The sequence below is a fragment of the Gymnogyps californianus genome, chromosome 8 (assembly GCF_018139145.2).
Source record: "Gymnogyps californianus isolate 813 chromosome 8, ASM1813914v2, whole genome shotgun sequence".
Taxonomy (NCBI): Eukaryota; Metazoa; Chordata; class Aves; order Accipitriformes; family Cathartidae; genus Gymnogyps; species Gymnogyps californianus.
Window position 1 is genome coordinate 15,039,009 of NC_059478.1, and position 18,235 is coordinate 15,057,243.

At 39.2% G+C, this 18,235-nt stretch overlaps 1 protein-coding gene across 1 annotated transcript in view; it reads right to left on the reverse strand.

Annotated features, from left to right (window-relative positions):
* Positions 1–9,139: 9,139 nt before the first annotated feature.
* The window catches only part of LOC127019090 (hornerin-like), a 56,185-nt gene continuing 47,089 nt past the window's right edge, over positions 9,140–18,235 (reverse strand). Inside the window, exons 63-73 of the mRNA XM_050901007.1 lie at positions 17,873–17,911; positions 17,498–17,533; positions 16,742–16,771; positions 15,611–15,646; positions 15,118–15,156; positions 13,876–13,914; positions 13,399–13,437; positions 12,157–12,195; positions 11,572–11,610; positions 10,824–10,853; positions 9,140–10,426 (exon numbers count right to left, since the gene is read on the reverse strand). Coding sequence (XP_050756964.1) covers positions 10,328–10,426; positions 10,824–10,853; positions 11,572–11,610; positions 12,157–12,195; positions 13,399–13,437; positions 13,876–13,914; positions 15,118–15,156; positions 15,611–15,646; positions 16,742–16,771; positions 17,498–17,533; positions 17,873–17,911 — 465 coding nt within the window. The 3' untranslated portion in view covers positions 9,140–10,327. The remainder of the gene's footprint in view (positions 10,427–10,823; positions 10,854–11,571; positions 11,611–12,156; positions 12,196–13,398; positions 13,438–13,875; positions 13,915–15,117; positions 15,157–15,610; positions 15,647–16,741; positions 16,772–17,497; positions 17,534–17,872; positions 17,912–18,235) is intronic.

Here is an 18,235-nt window from a genome sequence, read left to right on the forward strand (position 1 = left end):
ACACTAGAAAAGAGAACACCAGAAGGAAACATGACTAATTTATATTGAACACTCTTTAGTTAAACTCAGAGGCTAGAGACTGTCTTGAGACATTTTCCAAAGATGGTTGGAGTTATACTGCATATTATGGACATCCTTCCAGCAAGCATGGTCTAACACCATCTGCAAGAACAAAAGAGCAGGGGCAACTCCACAGATCCAGGCAATCCCAAAATTTCACATCACGCTGATACAAATATATTAAGATAAAGTGAGCACAAAACTGTTAAGACTCAACTTTGTCTAACATCAAGTATCTAGTTGATTAGCATGTTTTAGACTCATTGAAATTTTAAGGTTGGGGTGCCTTACATTTTCACATTTATAAATAAAAAAGATGATAGTTCCTGCACAAATGGTCCAAATTTCCGTTTATTTGACAGTGCATTTTTCCTGCATCAATTACATTGAAAGTTCTTTCAGTATCCCAAACTATCCAGTATTCTGCATTATATTTCATTAATTCAGCCTGAATTACTAAGAAAGCTTTTCTTACAGTCACTGCAGCTGGCTCACTTTTTACTATATTCATTAAATCTAATTTTACTTAAATTTCTGAAACTTCAAGAGAATATCAGAGAAAACTTGAAAAAAAGAAATCAGCATCCAAAAAAACCCAAGCATCCAACACTATCTCAAGAAGTAGCTAACACAACAAAAAAAAAAGCAATTAACACTGAATTCCAATAAGTCACATAACAAAAAAGCAGGTTAAATTCACAGATTAAAATAAAAACATGCTCTCTGTCAAATGACTGAGCAATCCACAGTAAAAGTCATACTTGCAATTACTACCAGGTAACAGACTTGACAGGCTACATTACAGTCAATGAGTTGCAGGTACTTAGCACCTCTCACTGTATGATACAATTAAAAAGTCACTTAAAATAGTTTCAGGGTACCTGTGGTCATGATGTTTACAAATCAAGGTCTATTTACCACTTACCACTGACACATCTTTAGAACAAATCCATACAGACAAAATGAGAGGAATTCATGACAGAGGGAAGGTAAAATGTACCGCTGGTTTAGGCTCCCATTCTGCAATTTACACCTCACTGGCAGAGCCTAGGATTCTACACAGGCACAAAAGCAAAGGCCTTCCTAGGTGATGGCCTAGGGATGCACTGTATCGAAAACAAATGCATACAGAGTAACAGAAAATGGTGAAATGAGGCCTTTCCAACAGGCTACAGAGTTAATGTTTGTATTAATTTCTACCCATTTACCAAGATTTCACATGAAAATAACTTCTACTGGCAACTATTTCTTTACTCCTCCCTATTCTGTCACAAGGAAAGTTAAATTAAAAAAAAAAAATTACTAACTACTATTTATCTTCACAGATGGCATTACGTGAATTTCATTCCTTCCAGCCTAGCTGTGAAATGTTTTCACTGCTGATGGTCTTTTAGAGTAAAAAGCCAAGTTACATGAGTTATTGCTATTGCTAGCTCTTATTCCATTTTATGATTAATGAGTTTAAGACTGCTTAACCAAATAAAAGGCACTTGTACCTTAGTTAAAATACAAAGCCAAACAGAAGCAGAAAACCAGCCTCTTAAAACTACAAAAGGCAAAATTTAAGTTTTGTGTGCCAGTACACCAAGTTCTATGTCTGGGATCTGCCAGAAAAGAAACACTGATTGAGTCTGCCCTACAGAATGAAAAACAGAGTGGAAAGTACAGTACACTATTTCATTCCAGTGGAACAGGTATGGACACACTTTCTGGGGATTTGCTTTGAAATCAAGATAGCAGATTAAAGAAACAGGATTGTGTTCTCATATTTCTCAAATGAAATGTGAGCCCAGTGCTGATGCTACACCTACACAAATATAATAAGCTGGCAACAAAGAAGAAAAGCACAACTGGAAGGTGGATGTCCTGGTTTCTGGTGGGATAGAGTTAATTTTCTTCTTAGTAGCTGGTACAGTGCTGTGTTTTGAATTTAGTGTGAGAATAATGTTGATAACACACCGATGTTTTAGTTGTTGCTAAGTAGCACTTATCTTAAGTCAAGGATTTTTCAGTTTCCCATGCTCTGCCAGCAAGCAGGTGTGCAAGAAGCTGGGAGGGAGCAGAGCCAGGAGAGCTGACCCGAACTAGTCAAAGGGATATTCCATACCATAGAACATCATGCTCAGTATATAAATGGGGGGGCGTAAATTGGCTGGCAGGGGCAGATCACTGCTTGGGCATCGGTCAGCAAGTGGTGAGCAATTGCATTGTGCATCATTGGTTTTTTTTCTTTCTTTTTTTTTTTTTCTTTTTTTTCTTTTTTTCCCTCTTTTTTTTGTTATATTCCTTTTCATTACAATTATTATTATTATTATTCATTATTATTATTGTATTATATTTCACTTTAGTTATTAAACCGTTCTTATCTTAACCCATAAGTTTTACCTTTTTTCCCCAATTCTCCTCCCCATCCCACTGGGAGCCGGGGGGGGGGGCAGTCAGGGAGCGGCTGCGTGGTGCTTAGCTGCAGTGGAGCAAGAGCTAGCTCACAGAACCTGAAGAACCTGTTTTTATAAGCCTCCCTTCTATGCTTTCACATGTGCATTGCCCTCTTCCCTGGGTTGGATAACACACAAGGAACATGCTACTTTCTATAACACAACTACATTCCTCCGAGGAAAGTTCTATTCCATAAATCTTTCTGTTGGACTCAATATAGCCTTCTTTTTACCAAAAGTAGTATCTAATACAACAAATAGTTTATGTATAGAAATAAAAGCATGGAAGGAACCTCATGAAGTTGAACAAGGCCAAGTGCAAGGTCCTGGACATTGGCCAGGGCAATCCCCAATATCAATACAGACTGGGGGACGAATGGATTGAGAGCAGCCCTGCACAGAAGGACTTGGTGATACTGGTGTATGAAAAATTGGACAGCAGTTGGCAGTGCGTGCTTGCAGCCCACAAAGCCAACTGTATCCTGGGCTGCATCAAAAGAAACGTGGCCAGCAGGTTGAGGGAGGTGATTCTCCCCCTCTACTCTGCTCTCATGAGATGCCACCTGCAGTACTGCATCCAGCTCTGGGGGCCCCGGCACAAGAAAGACATGGACCTGTTAAAGTGGGTCCCGAGGAAGGCCACAAAAATGATCAGAGGGATGGAACACCTCTCCTATGAAGAAAGACCGAGAGAGTTGGGGTTGTTCAGCCTGGAGAAGAAAAGGCTCCAGGGAGACCTTATTGTGGCCTTTCAATGTATAAAGGGGGCTTTTAAGAAAGACAGAGAGAGGCTTTTTACCAGGGCCTGTAGTGTCAGGACAAGGGGCAACAGTTTTAAACTGAAAAAGGGTAGATTTCAATTGGATGCAAGGAAGAAATTTTTTATGATGAGGGTAGCAAGACACTGGAACAGGTTGCCCAGAGAAGCTGTGGAAGCTCCATCGTTGTAAGTGTTCAAAGTCAGGCTGGACACGGCTTTGAGCAACCCGATCTAGTGGAAGATGCCCCTGCCCATGGCATGAGGGTTGGAACTAGATGATCTTTAAAGGCCCCTTCCAACCCAAACCATTCTATGATTCTATGATAAATATCCCAGACAGTACTGAGGGTGCATAGACCTTTCCAAATCCAGTAAGTGCTGCTCAACTGGGTTATGAACAAGACTTTACATACATATGAATATTTTAACTGCCAAATTTGGACTGCTGTCATTCAACAATGCATTTCTTTCTCCCCCCACCCCCCCATATGTAATCTTTCATGTCTAATTTTTTTTATAAACCATGTTATAAACATTTCTAATAATCTTAAACCTTGTATTTCTCACTTTAAAATGTCACTATTAATGTTTTTCGTCTTCCTCATATTTGATACAGGTTTCTTCTTTGTTCCCTCCCATAAGCTATCTATACTTGTCAGCTGTTCCTCCCCAAATACATGGCACTTTTCAACTAAACCACTGCAAATCACTTCATCATTTTAAAACTTACCTTGCTCTTTCATTTTTCAGTTTGTTACTCATTCTTCTTGCTGGATACTTTGTAATGTGTATTAAGTACACTATGGAAAAAATAAGCTATGTTTTTCTTAGAGCTTGTATTCTTCTTCAGAAGTGTTATTAAAAGCAAATCCTCTAGCAAAGTTTCTTCTTTACTCTTCTAGCAGAAACTGAGTAATAAAGATTTTTTTCACATGAAGGTTTCCTTCAGGCAATATTTCCAATTTCTCCATTTACATTAAAAAAAAATCTTAACTAGTGAAAAAAATTAAAAACATCACTGCATTCAAATAATATTTTCATGACAAGGACATCAAGCACAACACAGAAGAACACTGGTGGACCTTGCTCCTGCAACGTCATCTAGCTCCCTAGCCACAACCCTATCTTGGTGTGCTGGTTTTGGCTGGGATAGAGTTAATTTTCTTCACAGTAGCTAGTATGGGGCTATGTTTTGGATTTGTGCTGGAAACAGTGTTGATAATACAGGGATGTTTTCGCTGTTGCTGAGCAGCGCTTACACAGAGTCAAGGCCTTTTCTGCTTCTCACCCCACCCCACCAGCGAGGAGGCTGCGGGTGTGCAAGACGCTGGGAGGGGACACAGCTGGGACAGCTGACCCCAGCTGACCAAAGGGATATGCCATACCATAGGACGTCATGCTCAGCATATAAAGCTGGGGGAAGAAGAAGGAAGGGGGGGGACGTTCGGAGTGATGGCGTTTGTCTTCCCAAGTCACCGTTACGCGTGATGGAGCCCTGCTTTCCTGGGGATGGCTGAACACCTGCCTGCCGATGGGAAGCGGTGAATGAATTCCTTGTTTCGCTTTGCTTGTGTGCACAGCTTTTGCTTTACTTATTAAACTGTCTTTATCTCAACCCACGAGTTTTCTCACTTTTACTCTTCTGATTCTCTCCCGCATCCCAGTAGGGGGTGGGGGGGAAGCGAGTGAGCCGTGCTTAGTTGCTGGCTGGGGTTAAACCATGACACTTGGCCTTTTTAAAATCATGCAGACACTTTTTAGCACTGGCAAGTGCACTCATGCACAGAGCAGTTCCACATTAAATCGTAACTGCTAAAGATCAACCAGTGATTTCTTCTCAACTTTGCTCCAAACCCCTAGGCTTTTGCCAAGAATAGTGGAGGCTGTATCAGTGATTCACTGGCCTGTCACTCAACCAGGAAATTCTACCATTGCCAAGTCCAACAAAGGGAATGCAGTTACATATTAACTAACATCTAATTTCAGACAATGCTATAAATTGCTTGGGACTCAGGTAAGGTTTTCTTACAGGTTGACAGAAAACCTAGCAGAAAGGGAACTTAACACTGCTGAGTTTTTTCATGATCTCACAAGGGTTTTTTGTTTTTGTTTTTTTTTCCTTTTGTGGGAAAAAAAAAATTCCCCATTCTAATCTATGTATCAGACAGGAAAAGTTGGGCATTGTGAATCTTAAATGTGAAATTTGTGGCTAAATACTCTTTAAGCTCACCCCACCCCCTTTATCCTTTACACCAAACCTAAGAATCCAAAGATAAGATTTCTTTGACTGATGAGAATTTGGTTTGATAAATATTAAAGAAATCACATATTGAGTATAAATATTCAGAGTTCAGGAAATTCAGGCCCTCATTGAGCAAAATGTAACATGAGTATTTCTTGTAAGATGAAGACTTCAACTATGTGCACAGTAGTGCAATAGTTTTATATTGACATAACAGTCATTAAGCCAAACTCTGCCTGCCAGCATAGAAATTTGATACAACCTGCCTGAACTGCCTCTTTTTCAAACAGTACATACACTGCATTCATTGTCTAGATCACAGTATAGAAAGATCCTAGTAGTCACATTTAGATTCTGTGAGCAGGGAGGCATTCAGTTCTCAGTTTTAGTTCAAATGCCCATCCCTCCTCAAGCATACAGAAGTGCAACGCCATGAACTATAGCGCTGCCTGAATGCAACTCCTGCAGATGTATCAAGCCAATGAAGGAGCTTGATTTAAGGTGCTGAACGACTGAACACTGAATACAGCTGGGGTTCAGCTGCAGCTTACGCTATTTATGAATTACTAATCAAGTCTGGGTGCTCGATGCAATGCAGCCACCCTCAGTCAAGGTGACCTAGTTTGAGTAGAGTAACACAAACCAGGTACTACAGGGAAAATAAATCTGTAGACACTTATTGCAGAAAGGTAATAATTACAAATAAAATTAGACAGCTGAACAGTGTACTGCAGGGGTATGAATAAAAGACAAGAAGGTTCAAAAATTCAATGGGAAAATCCTGAACTCCTAACTATCTTACATTATTATGCTAGATCCTAAGAGGTACAGATCTTAAGAATCTCTCCTCCCCTCTAGAGACACCCTCTGTTGATGTGATCCAGCTGTGCAGCCTCCTGAGTTCCAATGAAGGCACTGAGCCTGTGCAAGCAGCACGCATATGGGTATGAGCTGAAGTAATTGGTGAAGAATAAGTCCAGGTGGCAAGCAATTCAAGAATAATAAGAGAGGAATAACTATATCTAGCAAGCCTGTCCCAAAGGTCAATTATGTGTTGCCCTCACTTAACACTGCCAAATCCAGAACTGTTTTAAGCAGACACGTGATTTGATTTCCCTAGGTACCTGGTTCAGATGATCCCTGCCTTTTTCTTGTTATTGCAAACAGCAGCATAACTAGCATAAGGAATTAGGCTGTGTAGGCAGCCTGTAGGATTGTTAAAGACATAGAGTCACTCCTAACAATTCATTGCTCTAAATAAAGCAAATTTATACTTACTACCACCATAGTCTTTCCCAAAACCAGTATTTTTGCTACGCATTCTACTTCTACAAACCAGAACATCACGCATCCCAAACCAATGGATCCTTATCTCCCAGAACTCTAATTTTCAATCACAAGTTCTCACAATGCCTAACAATGTGCAAGGGAATCATGAGCTACAGTTTCTGAAGAGGTTATTGTAAATCAGTTTCTCCACAACTATCACCTCCCTCAAACTCACCCTGCAGCCTCTAAAGAAATTTGATGTTGCTTATTCTTTTCTAAAAGAAAAGCACGCATCACAGAGCTAGAGTCTACTCTAGCAAACTGTCTACACAGCGACAGTTTTTGTGGAGCAGGTCCCGTGTACTAACTTAACAGAGAAGAGCTGAACAGGTCAGGCTCAACTCAGTCCACACACAAAGAGTTCAGATGAGTCAAGTGCAGTGCCTATGGAGAAAGGCAACCCCACAGATTTTGGGAGAAGCAGTCCATCACCTAATGTTCATTCTAAACCCCATTTTGTCAGTCTGCACATATGTTCTTTGAAAAGCAAGGGTTGCCTTAGATCCCAACCCTCCTGTGTAGAGGCCACCGTGACAGACAAGCTTCCCACGATGGCGCTCACTCAGTTTTAGACAGGTTTGTTGCATATGTTCTTTATGTCCCAAATAACACATCCTTCCATTGCAGAAAGCAGTCCCAGTCTTCTCCACCCAATCATTCCTTAAAAACCTTTTCTCTGGTATCCAAGTCTTCCTCACTCTGATTTAAAATATAGTTTATAGGAGTAAATAAAATGAAACAACTTGGGGAACCTTTTGGTGTTTATCTTTTACCTTCCAGTCCATTCCATAATATGTATTACCTTACTATGCTCATTATCTCTGGATCTTCTGGTTTTCTGACTTAATCCATAAGCTTTGTACTGCTAGAGCATTTCTCATTTCAAAAACCCAGTATGAAATTGTGATGCCGTGAAAATACTTATAAAGGGTACATTTCTGTTAACTTCACATACAGCACTACATCAAACATAGTGAGCACCTTCTCAGCAGAGCACCAGCTGCACCTACACCGAGAAGAAACCCAGCAAGTGAGCCACAACCTTAGCAACAATGACACAGCTGCTGACCGGGTCTGTATCCCTTCCCAACTTCACAGATAGCTGCTTCCCCACAGCAACTTCACCTTCCCCCTCACCCCTCCCTCCCTCTTCCCCAGACCGTTCCATTCACAGACATTTCTCTCAATATCTCCTCAATCCCACTCTTCCCCTCCCCAGCCGGCTCCCACAGACCTGCTTCCCACCCCATTCACCAACCCCAAACGCCTCCCCTTCCCACACCAAAGGCCTCGCTCAGGCTTCCTCCCTCATCCATAACCCTCGCACCGCTCCCTCCGGGGCAGCCTCAGCCGGACTCTGCTCCTCCCGGTCCCAGCCCAGGCCTCCCACCTGCAGCACCCGACCGGCGGCCCAGCTCGCCCCTCACTGCCGGCGCAGCTCCCACCAGCCACCCGGCGTTTCCGGGTGCCGCGGTCCCGTCCCGCAAAGGCTCCGGCTGCAGCCGTGGCCCCGCCCGCTCCGTTCCCAGGGCCGCGGCGAGCAGCGCGCCCTGCCCGTCACGGGCCCCGGAGGGCGGGAAACGATAGCCTGCCGGTCTGGGAGCGGCCGGGCCGGGTTCTCGTCTGGTGGAGGCGGGCAGGGGCTAGCAGGGGCTACGGTGCGGGGGCCACTGCATGAGGAACAGCGACGCGGGGCAGGAAGGGCCCGCAGGGCTGTGGGGCGAGTACTTGCGGCTGAAGCGGCGGCTGGGGCCGGAGGGATGCCGTTTCGAATAGAGAGTTACCCACACCGCCGCCTCACGCTCTGGCGCCGCGGCTCCGGCCGTGGCGGCGGCGGCGCGCGAGGGGCTGCGCGCGGGGCCGGCGCCACCGCGCGCAGCCGCCTTCCAGCGAGCGCTCTTCCGTCAAGGGGCAGAAGGATGGGGAGTGTTCCACCGAAAAAAGTCTTTTAGCAGGGGTATTTCTGCAGTGAATGACACGAGTATTTTGTATTAAATCCATGATAAATTTATTAAAGAAGTGCAAGGCTAGTGCGAATTAAGATATGGACCACTCAAAGAGAACCTTATTGCATATTCCAAAGAATCAAATTGTCCACCAACGTTTGAAGATCATATTTAGGTAAAACTCCTTTATGATTCAATTACAGCTGCAGCTACTTAGGCTGATTTACTGATGGTTGGCAAAGGAGAGCATGTCCTGTGCAGCATATCAAAAACAAGTCAAATCCTGGCCCCGCTGAAGGTGGTAGCGGAACGTGAATGGAAATGTATTTCATCCATTACAATTGTAAACCATGGGAGCCAAGCATACTACTAATAAATATAATTTTAATACTAGGCGCATGTTCAATAAGACATTAATTAAAAGTATGCTTTAGGAGAATGCACTTTGTTAACACCAAACGAGCTTAGCCCACAGCTAACGCTGATGCGGGAGCTGCATGAGCAGCAGTACAATGGACACACCACTAACAGGGTACCAGAGCAATGGTCGCTGCACAAACAGAAGGTGGCTCTGGCTGCTCCAAAAGAGTTTGCCGCAAGATGTGGAACTGCTCCTGAACTCAAAAATGGGCCATGGTCTTTCCGTGACCACACTTACTGTATCTGCTTGCAGATGTCAGAATCATTCTTGAAATTAAACTTGCAGTTATATTGGGTATCACAGGTTAGACTAAATACTTGAGAAAAGCCAAGATACTATCAGTTTTATGAACTTATTTAAGTTTCAATTCCTTCCCAAGGGAAAACGCATTGTTTTTCAGCAGCTTTTAGACTATCAGCTTAATCTGGGGTGCATTGCCTCATATGCTCTCTACAGAATTCTAGGTATTTGCAATCAGTTTGAACAGAATTCAGCATTTCTTTGCTCTAAGCTGTTTGGCTTCTTTAATGAATAAACTTTAATTAACCCCCCAAAATTTCAGTCCCATGGAGTACTTTTTTTTTTTTTGCTTTGTAACCTCCATATTGAACTTGCATTTGATTACAATAGACTAAAACTAATATTATTTTAGCATCTTTTCTTCTGTCCCATGGAGGACTGCTTATCAGATGTTTATGTTAGCCTTATTTTATGCGATGATGACCAGGCATGGTGCTCAGTTTGCATGTACAACAATTTGTTTGACCTCCTCCACTTTGGTTAATAACCAAATATTTTCTAAGTATTTGTTTATCGCACCAATCAGATTTCAGGTAGGTGTTCATCGCATTCCCCATCAGAAATAAAAATAAAAATAAATCATATAGGCAGGGTACAATATGCTCTCTTAGAACGATGCCTAAAACACTGACAAAACTAATGATATCTACTAATGACTAAAACCAAAGGTAAACTAAAGAGAGGCATGACATACTAGCTAGACATACAACATAACAGCCAAGTAGCATCTGCCAGTTTGACTTAAGGATATTTTTTTTCTCACATCAAGTAATTAATCTAATATTACTGAATATAACCCATGTCTAGGATGCCAAGCAACTCTTCAGAAGTTCATATAGACCATTTTGATGTAGCAGCAGAGAGAGCAAAGGCACTCAAAACACTGAATAACAGCAGGAGTCGGGGAGTGAAGTGTTTCCCAGCAGAGCTCTATAAAAAAAAGAGAGCAATTTGATAAACCCAATTCAAAATAGTTCTATTTATTACTATTATAAAAGCATAGAAAGTTTCAGAGATATCTTTTCCTATTAGCCCCTTCTGTTATGTAGACACTTCTGATGTTAAAAGATCATGTGCCACATCTATAGTACACATAAATCAACAGGTGTTCAGTTTTCAAGTGACAGGCAGGATCAAAGTATAAAGCACTTATGTGGTCCCACTTTTCCTCATTTTCATTGATGCTATTCCCATTTATTATGTTGCACATGTATCTTCAAACATTTATTCAGATATAGGAAATCTGACAGTATAAACAATACTGTCAGTTTTCTACAATATGTATAGGAAGAAACCAGTAGAAACTACAAAGAGGAAAAGTGCTTACCACTTGACTGCCGCCTGAGGAAGGTGAATGCTGAAAACAAACAAACAAGTAAATCTAGAAGTGCTCCCACTCAATGGTTTTGAACAGTTTTGCCTGTGATCAACAAAATTTTAATAGCTTAACCCACAGTGTGGTTTTAAGTTGTTCAAGAGCTACTTTATCTAGTTTTGCATAGATAAAGTAAATAGCTTTAGTTCCACACTCTTTCTGTCTCATCTTACATCTGAAAATTTCAGCTAAAATTCATGAAAAGGCAAAAGTCTATTTTTCTCTCATTCCATTATCATATTCCATACAGAGTTTTCCGTCCCTTTAGTTGAAAGAGGATGTTAAAAAATGATGAGTACTGAAAAAAAGAAAAAAGGTGCAAAACCAGGTAACCTGCCAGTGAAAAACTCAACAATCTAGCTTATCAAAAAAAAGTGAAGGATTAACTGAGCAGAGCCTATAAAAATCTACACAGAGAACAAGAATTTAAAAATAGAGGACAGCAAAATGTAACAAGGCCACTAACTGGAATGTGAAGCAAGACAGATTCAGATTTAAAATATAACTGATATTGAAATAGCTTTTCCAGGCTAAGCCCGTATTTTCCACAGCGGTTTCTTTAAATATGCTCTAATACAAATGGAACTAATACAGAATGTTCTCTTCAGACCAAATCATCCTGAAATTGCTCTATCAACTACTCAGGTTCTTTGTTTACTAAGAAAAGAAGATGAAAATGCTGTGATGAGAGTATTCTTACCGGTTTCCCAGAATAAGTGCTTCCTGAGGTAGAGAAGCCCTGTAAAATAATTATAAACCATTTATTTTTGTTGTACGAGACTCCTAGTGAATTGTGTCCAAAGAGCACACAGCAGTCTTGAAAATGCCCTAGGTATTAGTAGTTTTGATACTGACTTTGATTTTACCTTTTTCCTTGCACTTTTTTCCCTATTTTAATTGAATGGTCTCAAGTAAGCACAGCTATGTCTTCTTTATTCCATGAACAGCTTCAGAGGATTTTCAAAGCAATGTATCATTGACTGAACTACAAAGTTTGAAACTGAAACAGTTATCCTGATATTTGAATACATCATTTGTAATAGAATGATCCAAGCATGTTCCTCTGAGTAAGTAACAGAGTATATCAAAACTTGCTATGGAAGGAATGAATGCTGCCTCATCCTAAGGTTCAAGTTTGAATAAAATATTCCAATTTTTATTGGTCAGTTTTCTCAGACATTTACATTTAATTTTAAATTTCACCTTCATTATTGTTATCTATTTTAAAAACCAATATCCACATTTCTAACTTGGTTGTGGAATACTGAGAGAAGAATATCCTTACTGGCTTTCCTTGATGACTGCCCCCTGAGGAAGATGAACCCTGAAAAAAAGATACCTGTTTTGGAATCTAAGCCTATTTGTACTTCAGTATACTCTTGCTATCTGGAATAAAGGACCACAGGAGAATGAACACCACCTTGTGTCCAGTCATCCAAAAATCCCAGGGAAAATCTTATCTGAAATACAAATATTTAACACCTTTCTGTTACCAGTATTCTTTTGAATGATGTATTAGTCAGGGAATTTAATTCAAAGTTCTCAAGAAGAAAGCTCTTTTGTAGTTATGGTGTGTTTAATATATGGAAAGGAAAAAATAATAAGATCTAATTAAACATTAATTCACCTGGAATCAGTCTACAGTTAGATTGGGGCGGGTGGGGGGAGGGGCGAGGTAAAGATTAGAGTCCTTTACAGCCCTACGTGAAGAAAGCTCTAATAAGGAAGGTAATTGAAAATAAAAGTGGATACTGAAAAATTACATGTTCTACAAGAGTCTTATTCAGTTTGCTGGCAAAGTTGCTCTGCTTATTTGAATGGCATTGCCAACAGGAAATCTTGCAAGCATTGACTCTTTAAGAATGCCATCAAATATGGTACACAAAATGTCACCTTTGTGATTCACGTATAAGAACATGTAACATTTGTGCCCACTTTTTAATAACAGGTGGATACATCCTATTTTCTATAAGAGATAAGCTAAAACATCGTGTGTGCTTATTTCTATCTCCCGCCATTGAATGACAAGAGCAAGATCTAAATTACATAGTAAAAAAAGTGGTCTGAAATGGGAAAAGATGAAAATACACAGTCAAATGTCAACTATTATTTCCTTCAAAAACAAAAAAAGTATTTTCTTCAAAGCAAGCCAGAAATACTTAAGACAAATGCATATAAAAATCAATGAAAGAGTGAGCCGTGAGCACAAAGTGTATGATTACCATGAATTTAAACAGAAATAACTTACAAAAAAATCCTATAATCTCATTCTGTTATTACTAGAACTAATCCAGAGATTGACTAGAAGTTCAGTTACAGAGTAAAATGCTGGCTCAAAACTATGGAACTGTGTGAAAATAAATAGTTTGCATTTCTTGAGATTATCCCAGATAAGTAAATCATGTGACACTCTTTGCATATTTAAGTAATTCTCAGAAAAATGTTTAGTCCATAACTAACTGGATATAATTTTTTTTAACAGGCTTGTAAGAAAAAAGAAAGGTAAACTTGAATTTTTTTTACTTACTGGTTTACCATGTTGTCTGCCTCCAGAAGAAGATGAACCCTGTAAGAAGTCAATCAAACATCTATTAATTGAATGAAAAAATCTTCTATCACTGTCTTGAGACAATTTGTGCAGTACTTAGGACAAACTTACTTTTTGTTCAAACAACATCCAAATAACTGAGGTACCTAAAACTTAAGCTATCTACTGCACACTGAAACAATGGCAATTTGTTATTCTGAATCAAGAAAGCAGTGTTATGAAATACAGTATAGCGATTATGGTATGTTCAAAGGAACGTTTTACACAGAGCAGTAATTCATTGTAACCAATTCTTCTATTCAGCTTGTTGAAATGACTTTAATCAATATTACCTCAACTATTTAAGCTCAGTAAAATGGCCAAATGAATGTATCTTTCAGCATCAAGTAACTGACCTGATCCGGACAGCACAGGGAAAGAGTTAGGAGTGATGGAATGGGAGTAGAATATACTCACCTGCCCACCGTACTGGCTGCTTCCTGAGGGAGAAGATCCCTATTAAAAAAATCACAGGAAACTTAAGTGCTTAAGCATTGGCAGAATAACAGCAGTTACTCTTTTTTTTTCCCCCTCCTGTGCAGAATGAAACGTCACAGAAGGACCTTTTGACAGGAGATCTCAGTAGGAATCTGGAAAGTATATTAATCTAAAAAGATGCAGTGGAAGACTTCTGACTTAATTCCTCTAAGTTCCTTAACAGGTGAAAGTAGTAAATTTGGCAAACAGTCACAAAACACCTGCTAAGACTATTCTGACATAAATATACGGATATAAAGTGTCTTTAAGTATGGCTCTGTTCAAGAGGAAAAAAAAAAAAAAAAATCTACTTTATTTGTGATTTTCTGCTAGGTCAAACATGTTCAGAGAGCATCATGTGTGTTATTGTAAGAGCATCCTTATTATTCCAAATAAGTAATTTGGGAAAAATATGTTTTGCAGCTTTTAAAAATCTTCTCCATGCAACAAGAGCTGATCTTCTTAATAAAGTGATACTGAACTCAAATGCTTGCCAATGGAGTAAAAAGAAATTAAATTATTTTTTATTATAGCAGAGGGAAACATTGCGAACAGAGTAATACTAATGAAAAATATGTTCCACCTTCTTATTACATAGCCATCCATTACATCTGTTAACTATTTGGGCTAGTAAGATTTCTCGATCAGTGACAAACTACTAAGTCTACAAAAGGTACATAGGGAGCTGCTTATAGTAAGAGACTCGAATTGCAGCTGAAGATGAGGAAAGTAGTATTATTGTGGGTAACACACCAGAATTTATAATTTCAAAGCAATATCTATTGGTATATTTTGTACCAAATTTGCAAGTATTCAATCTAAACAAATGCAAAAAAAGGATAATTTCACTATAATTGAAAAATAACACAGAAAATAGATTTTGAACTGGTGTCATAGCAATGTGAAACTGAAACGTAAAAATGGTTAATTAAAATTATCACTTCAGATAAGAGGCATTCTGAGGTAAAACAACTAAAATAATGATCTCTGCAGTTTCTTTAAATTGAAGTTTGTTCATGCTACACCATTTCAGTTACTGAGAAACGGTCCCTGTTTTCAGATATTTATTGAGAGTAAAATGACTCTGAAAAACTGACTGACAATATATGCACTGCATCATATTTTTCATTTAATAAATAGCAAGTAGGAACAAGATCCTGAAAACAAAGAAAAGCTGCTTGCCTGTCCACCATACTGACTGCTTCCAGAATACGATGAACCCTGTAAAAAGAATGTGAAGCTTTTGTAAATAATTTTTTTAAATACCACCTGGCATCAAAAAACCCTGGACCTAATCTAAACAATACTCATGACACTGATTAACTGGAAGAACTTTACACAGTTATTAATGCAGTGGCAAATGGCTACTTATCCACACATCATATTAATGGTTTATGCAATGAGATGAGCCCCGTGAATTATTCTTCGGTATTTTTTTCAGGTAAGAAAGCTTCTATAACTACAAAGTAAAATCTTGGCTCTAGTATATAGGAAGATATAACTGAAATGTCAAGAGTGATTCAATAAAAGCCACATGCACTCTCTGGAATTATTGTCCCTATCTCCGTAACTAAACTGAATTCAGTATTTAATGGCTTCTGGGCAAATATGGCAACTGAGCCACATTTATTCCTGAGGAACTCATCTGTGTAAATGTTAAAGATAAATTGCCTACCTGTCCACCACGGTAGTTGTTTCCTCCAAAAGAGCCCTGTATTCAACAAAAATAGTAATGTTTACTCTGTATTCAATTCAATGTCATGTAGAGGAAAAACAAGAGAGCATATTGACCTATTGCAATGATCAAGTAATTTACACTGATTGCTAGTATACTTTTCTATTTGGTTGATTAAACAAGTAAAGGATTTAGTTTTGATTCATCCTTATTCCTTCAGATGATTTGCTGGCAAAGAGAAGTAAGCTGATAATTTATATGTTGTTTTCAGCACTTCTGATTCTCAGAAGTGGCATATATACTGTGAGTGGTATACTTATGGCATGTGGGTTTTGCTTGATTTCATAATCCGAGGAAGAGAAGTAGTCATCTAAGCAATTTTGACTATACTGAGACAACAGATAACTGAACACTCCCTCAAAAGTAAATTAGCTTAATTTCAGCAAGAGAGTAGTTTTTTTGGTTTTGGTGTTTTGTTTTGTTTTTTGAAGTATTTACAAAAGTATAGGGAATGTACTAATTAGACAGAAAAATGGAAATAGCTTTAAGTTTTTTAATGTGTTGCTCTGCTCCCACTTGGAAGCATTTTGGGCCAAGATTTTAGATCTAAGTTTCACTAGTTCAATCATACTGTTAATAAGCATCAAAAGAGCAGCACTATTACATACACGTGTCCAAAACCCAGCAGATATACTGTGAGATATTTGGGAAACAGATTCTTAGAAGAGTCCCAGGCCCCTCTTACAAACCAAAAGAAATTAAATGCTTTGAAGCAGTTTTTCATGTCTGGATATTTTACAGAATTAGCACTAGTCTTCCTTTCATACAGATACTGGAGAACATTACTACTTGTTTAATCCAGGGTGGGGAAAGTGCAGTTTATTTCCCACGTATTTCTTTGAAAATAGAACTGCATCTGGGTAGCTAGTTTTGAATACAATACTACAGTTGCAAGTCACTTAATGTTTTTGTCCTTAGCAGGTTCAAAATTTCTCATTTTCGCACAATGTGAAAAGCCTTCATCATACATATAAATTCACAAAAAGAATTATTTCAAGAAATGTAGTTCCTTGGGAATTTTCCAGTATGTGTACATACTATGAAAAATATACGAAGACAAAGAATACTTACTGAACTTCCACCGGGGCACACACATCCACCCTGTATAAAACACAGCCAAACTTATTTTCCTGAGTCTATGACTGGAAGAGGCCTCTGCATTAGTAAATCAAAGTCACATTCTGCTACTGCAAGAAAATGGACTATAAAATCCGGCTCATAGACTCACCGAGCTCCATCGAAAAAGTAGTTTCTTTCTCTCTCCACTGTCCTTTCAGGCTAGCTGTGCACTTACTGATCAAATTTTTAAATACAGTCTTCTAATTTCTCATTTAAAACTTAGAGTAAAAAGCTTACTCACCAAAAGAATGAGTAAAAAATTCTGAGTACTACTACAGAAAATATTTTGGGTCTTTTTCCCCTGAAGAGGCCAGAGCACCTGGAATACATGCAATACTCTCTCATGCTACAGATGTTACAGAAAACAGGTGATTTCTACTCTGATAAAACTAACTGAGAGGTGACCAGGGGTTCACCACTCAGTGCCTCACTTTCCACATTCAATCTGCATGAAATGTGTAAGAAGAAAAATGTTTAGCACCAAAGCAGGTACAGAAGCTCAAATACAACTGCCATTCAGACAGTTACTACTGGCTGCTCTGGCCTGCGGGATGTCTGAACAACATGGAAAAAGAACGAGTTGCTGGGGCTTTCGGCAAAAAGGACAGTGGTGAAGGAAAACAGTTCTTGCGAAGGAAAGATAAGCAAAGTAAATTGTGAGGGCCTGACACTAGGACAACTGAATGGTGTGGAGAAAGAAAAGCATACCTGTCCACCAGACTGGCTGCCTCCTGAAGAAGAGCCCTGGAAAAAATGAGTAACTAATTATTTCTGTGTTACTGAGTAACATCCTCACTTGTTCTCTGTGGTCCTTAGTCTGTCAAATTGCTTCTGTTCAAACATAACAACAAAAATGGGCTTCTTAGAACCATGATCTGTTTAAAGAACAGTCACACAGGCCCCTGTATCGTTTGCTCATATCATGATCTGACATACCAGGCAGACCCATACTTAGCAATCATCACTCAGTTTGGCTTAAAGCTATTCTTTCTTAGAATGTTGCTTTTTTGCAAAAACTACGGGTCAGTTTTCCTAGTGAACTGTATACCAAAACTGCAAATACTATGAAAGTAGAAGTTTTACCTGTCCACTATACTGGCTGCTTCCTGAAGAAGCTATACCCTAAAGAAATAAGAAAGCATTTATATTTGTTGCACATTCTTTAACTTACAACCTGTCACAGAAAAACACACTTTTATTTGTCTTCCATGGATTCAAGTATCACAGGAATGTGAACACTTCCTTTATAACCATACTGAAATCTATTGGCCTTTACAAAGGCTACTGTTTAAACAGAACAATGAAGTTTAAATCAAAGTCAGCTTCAGGCAGGTGTGAGTAGTGCTGCTGCACTGGATTGTGTGCTCACGGCAGCCTCCTATGTTTTACTTTCCTGAGTGGGCTGACATGGCAGAAGGTCATATATTCATCTATTCTGCCTAAACA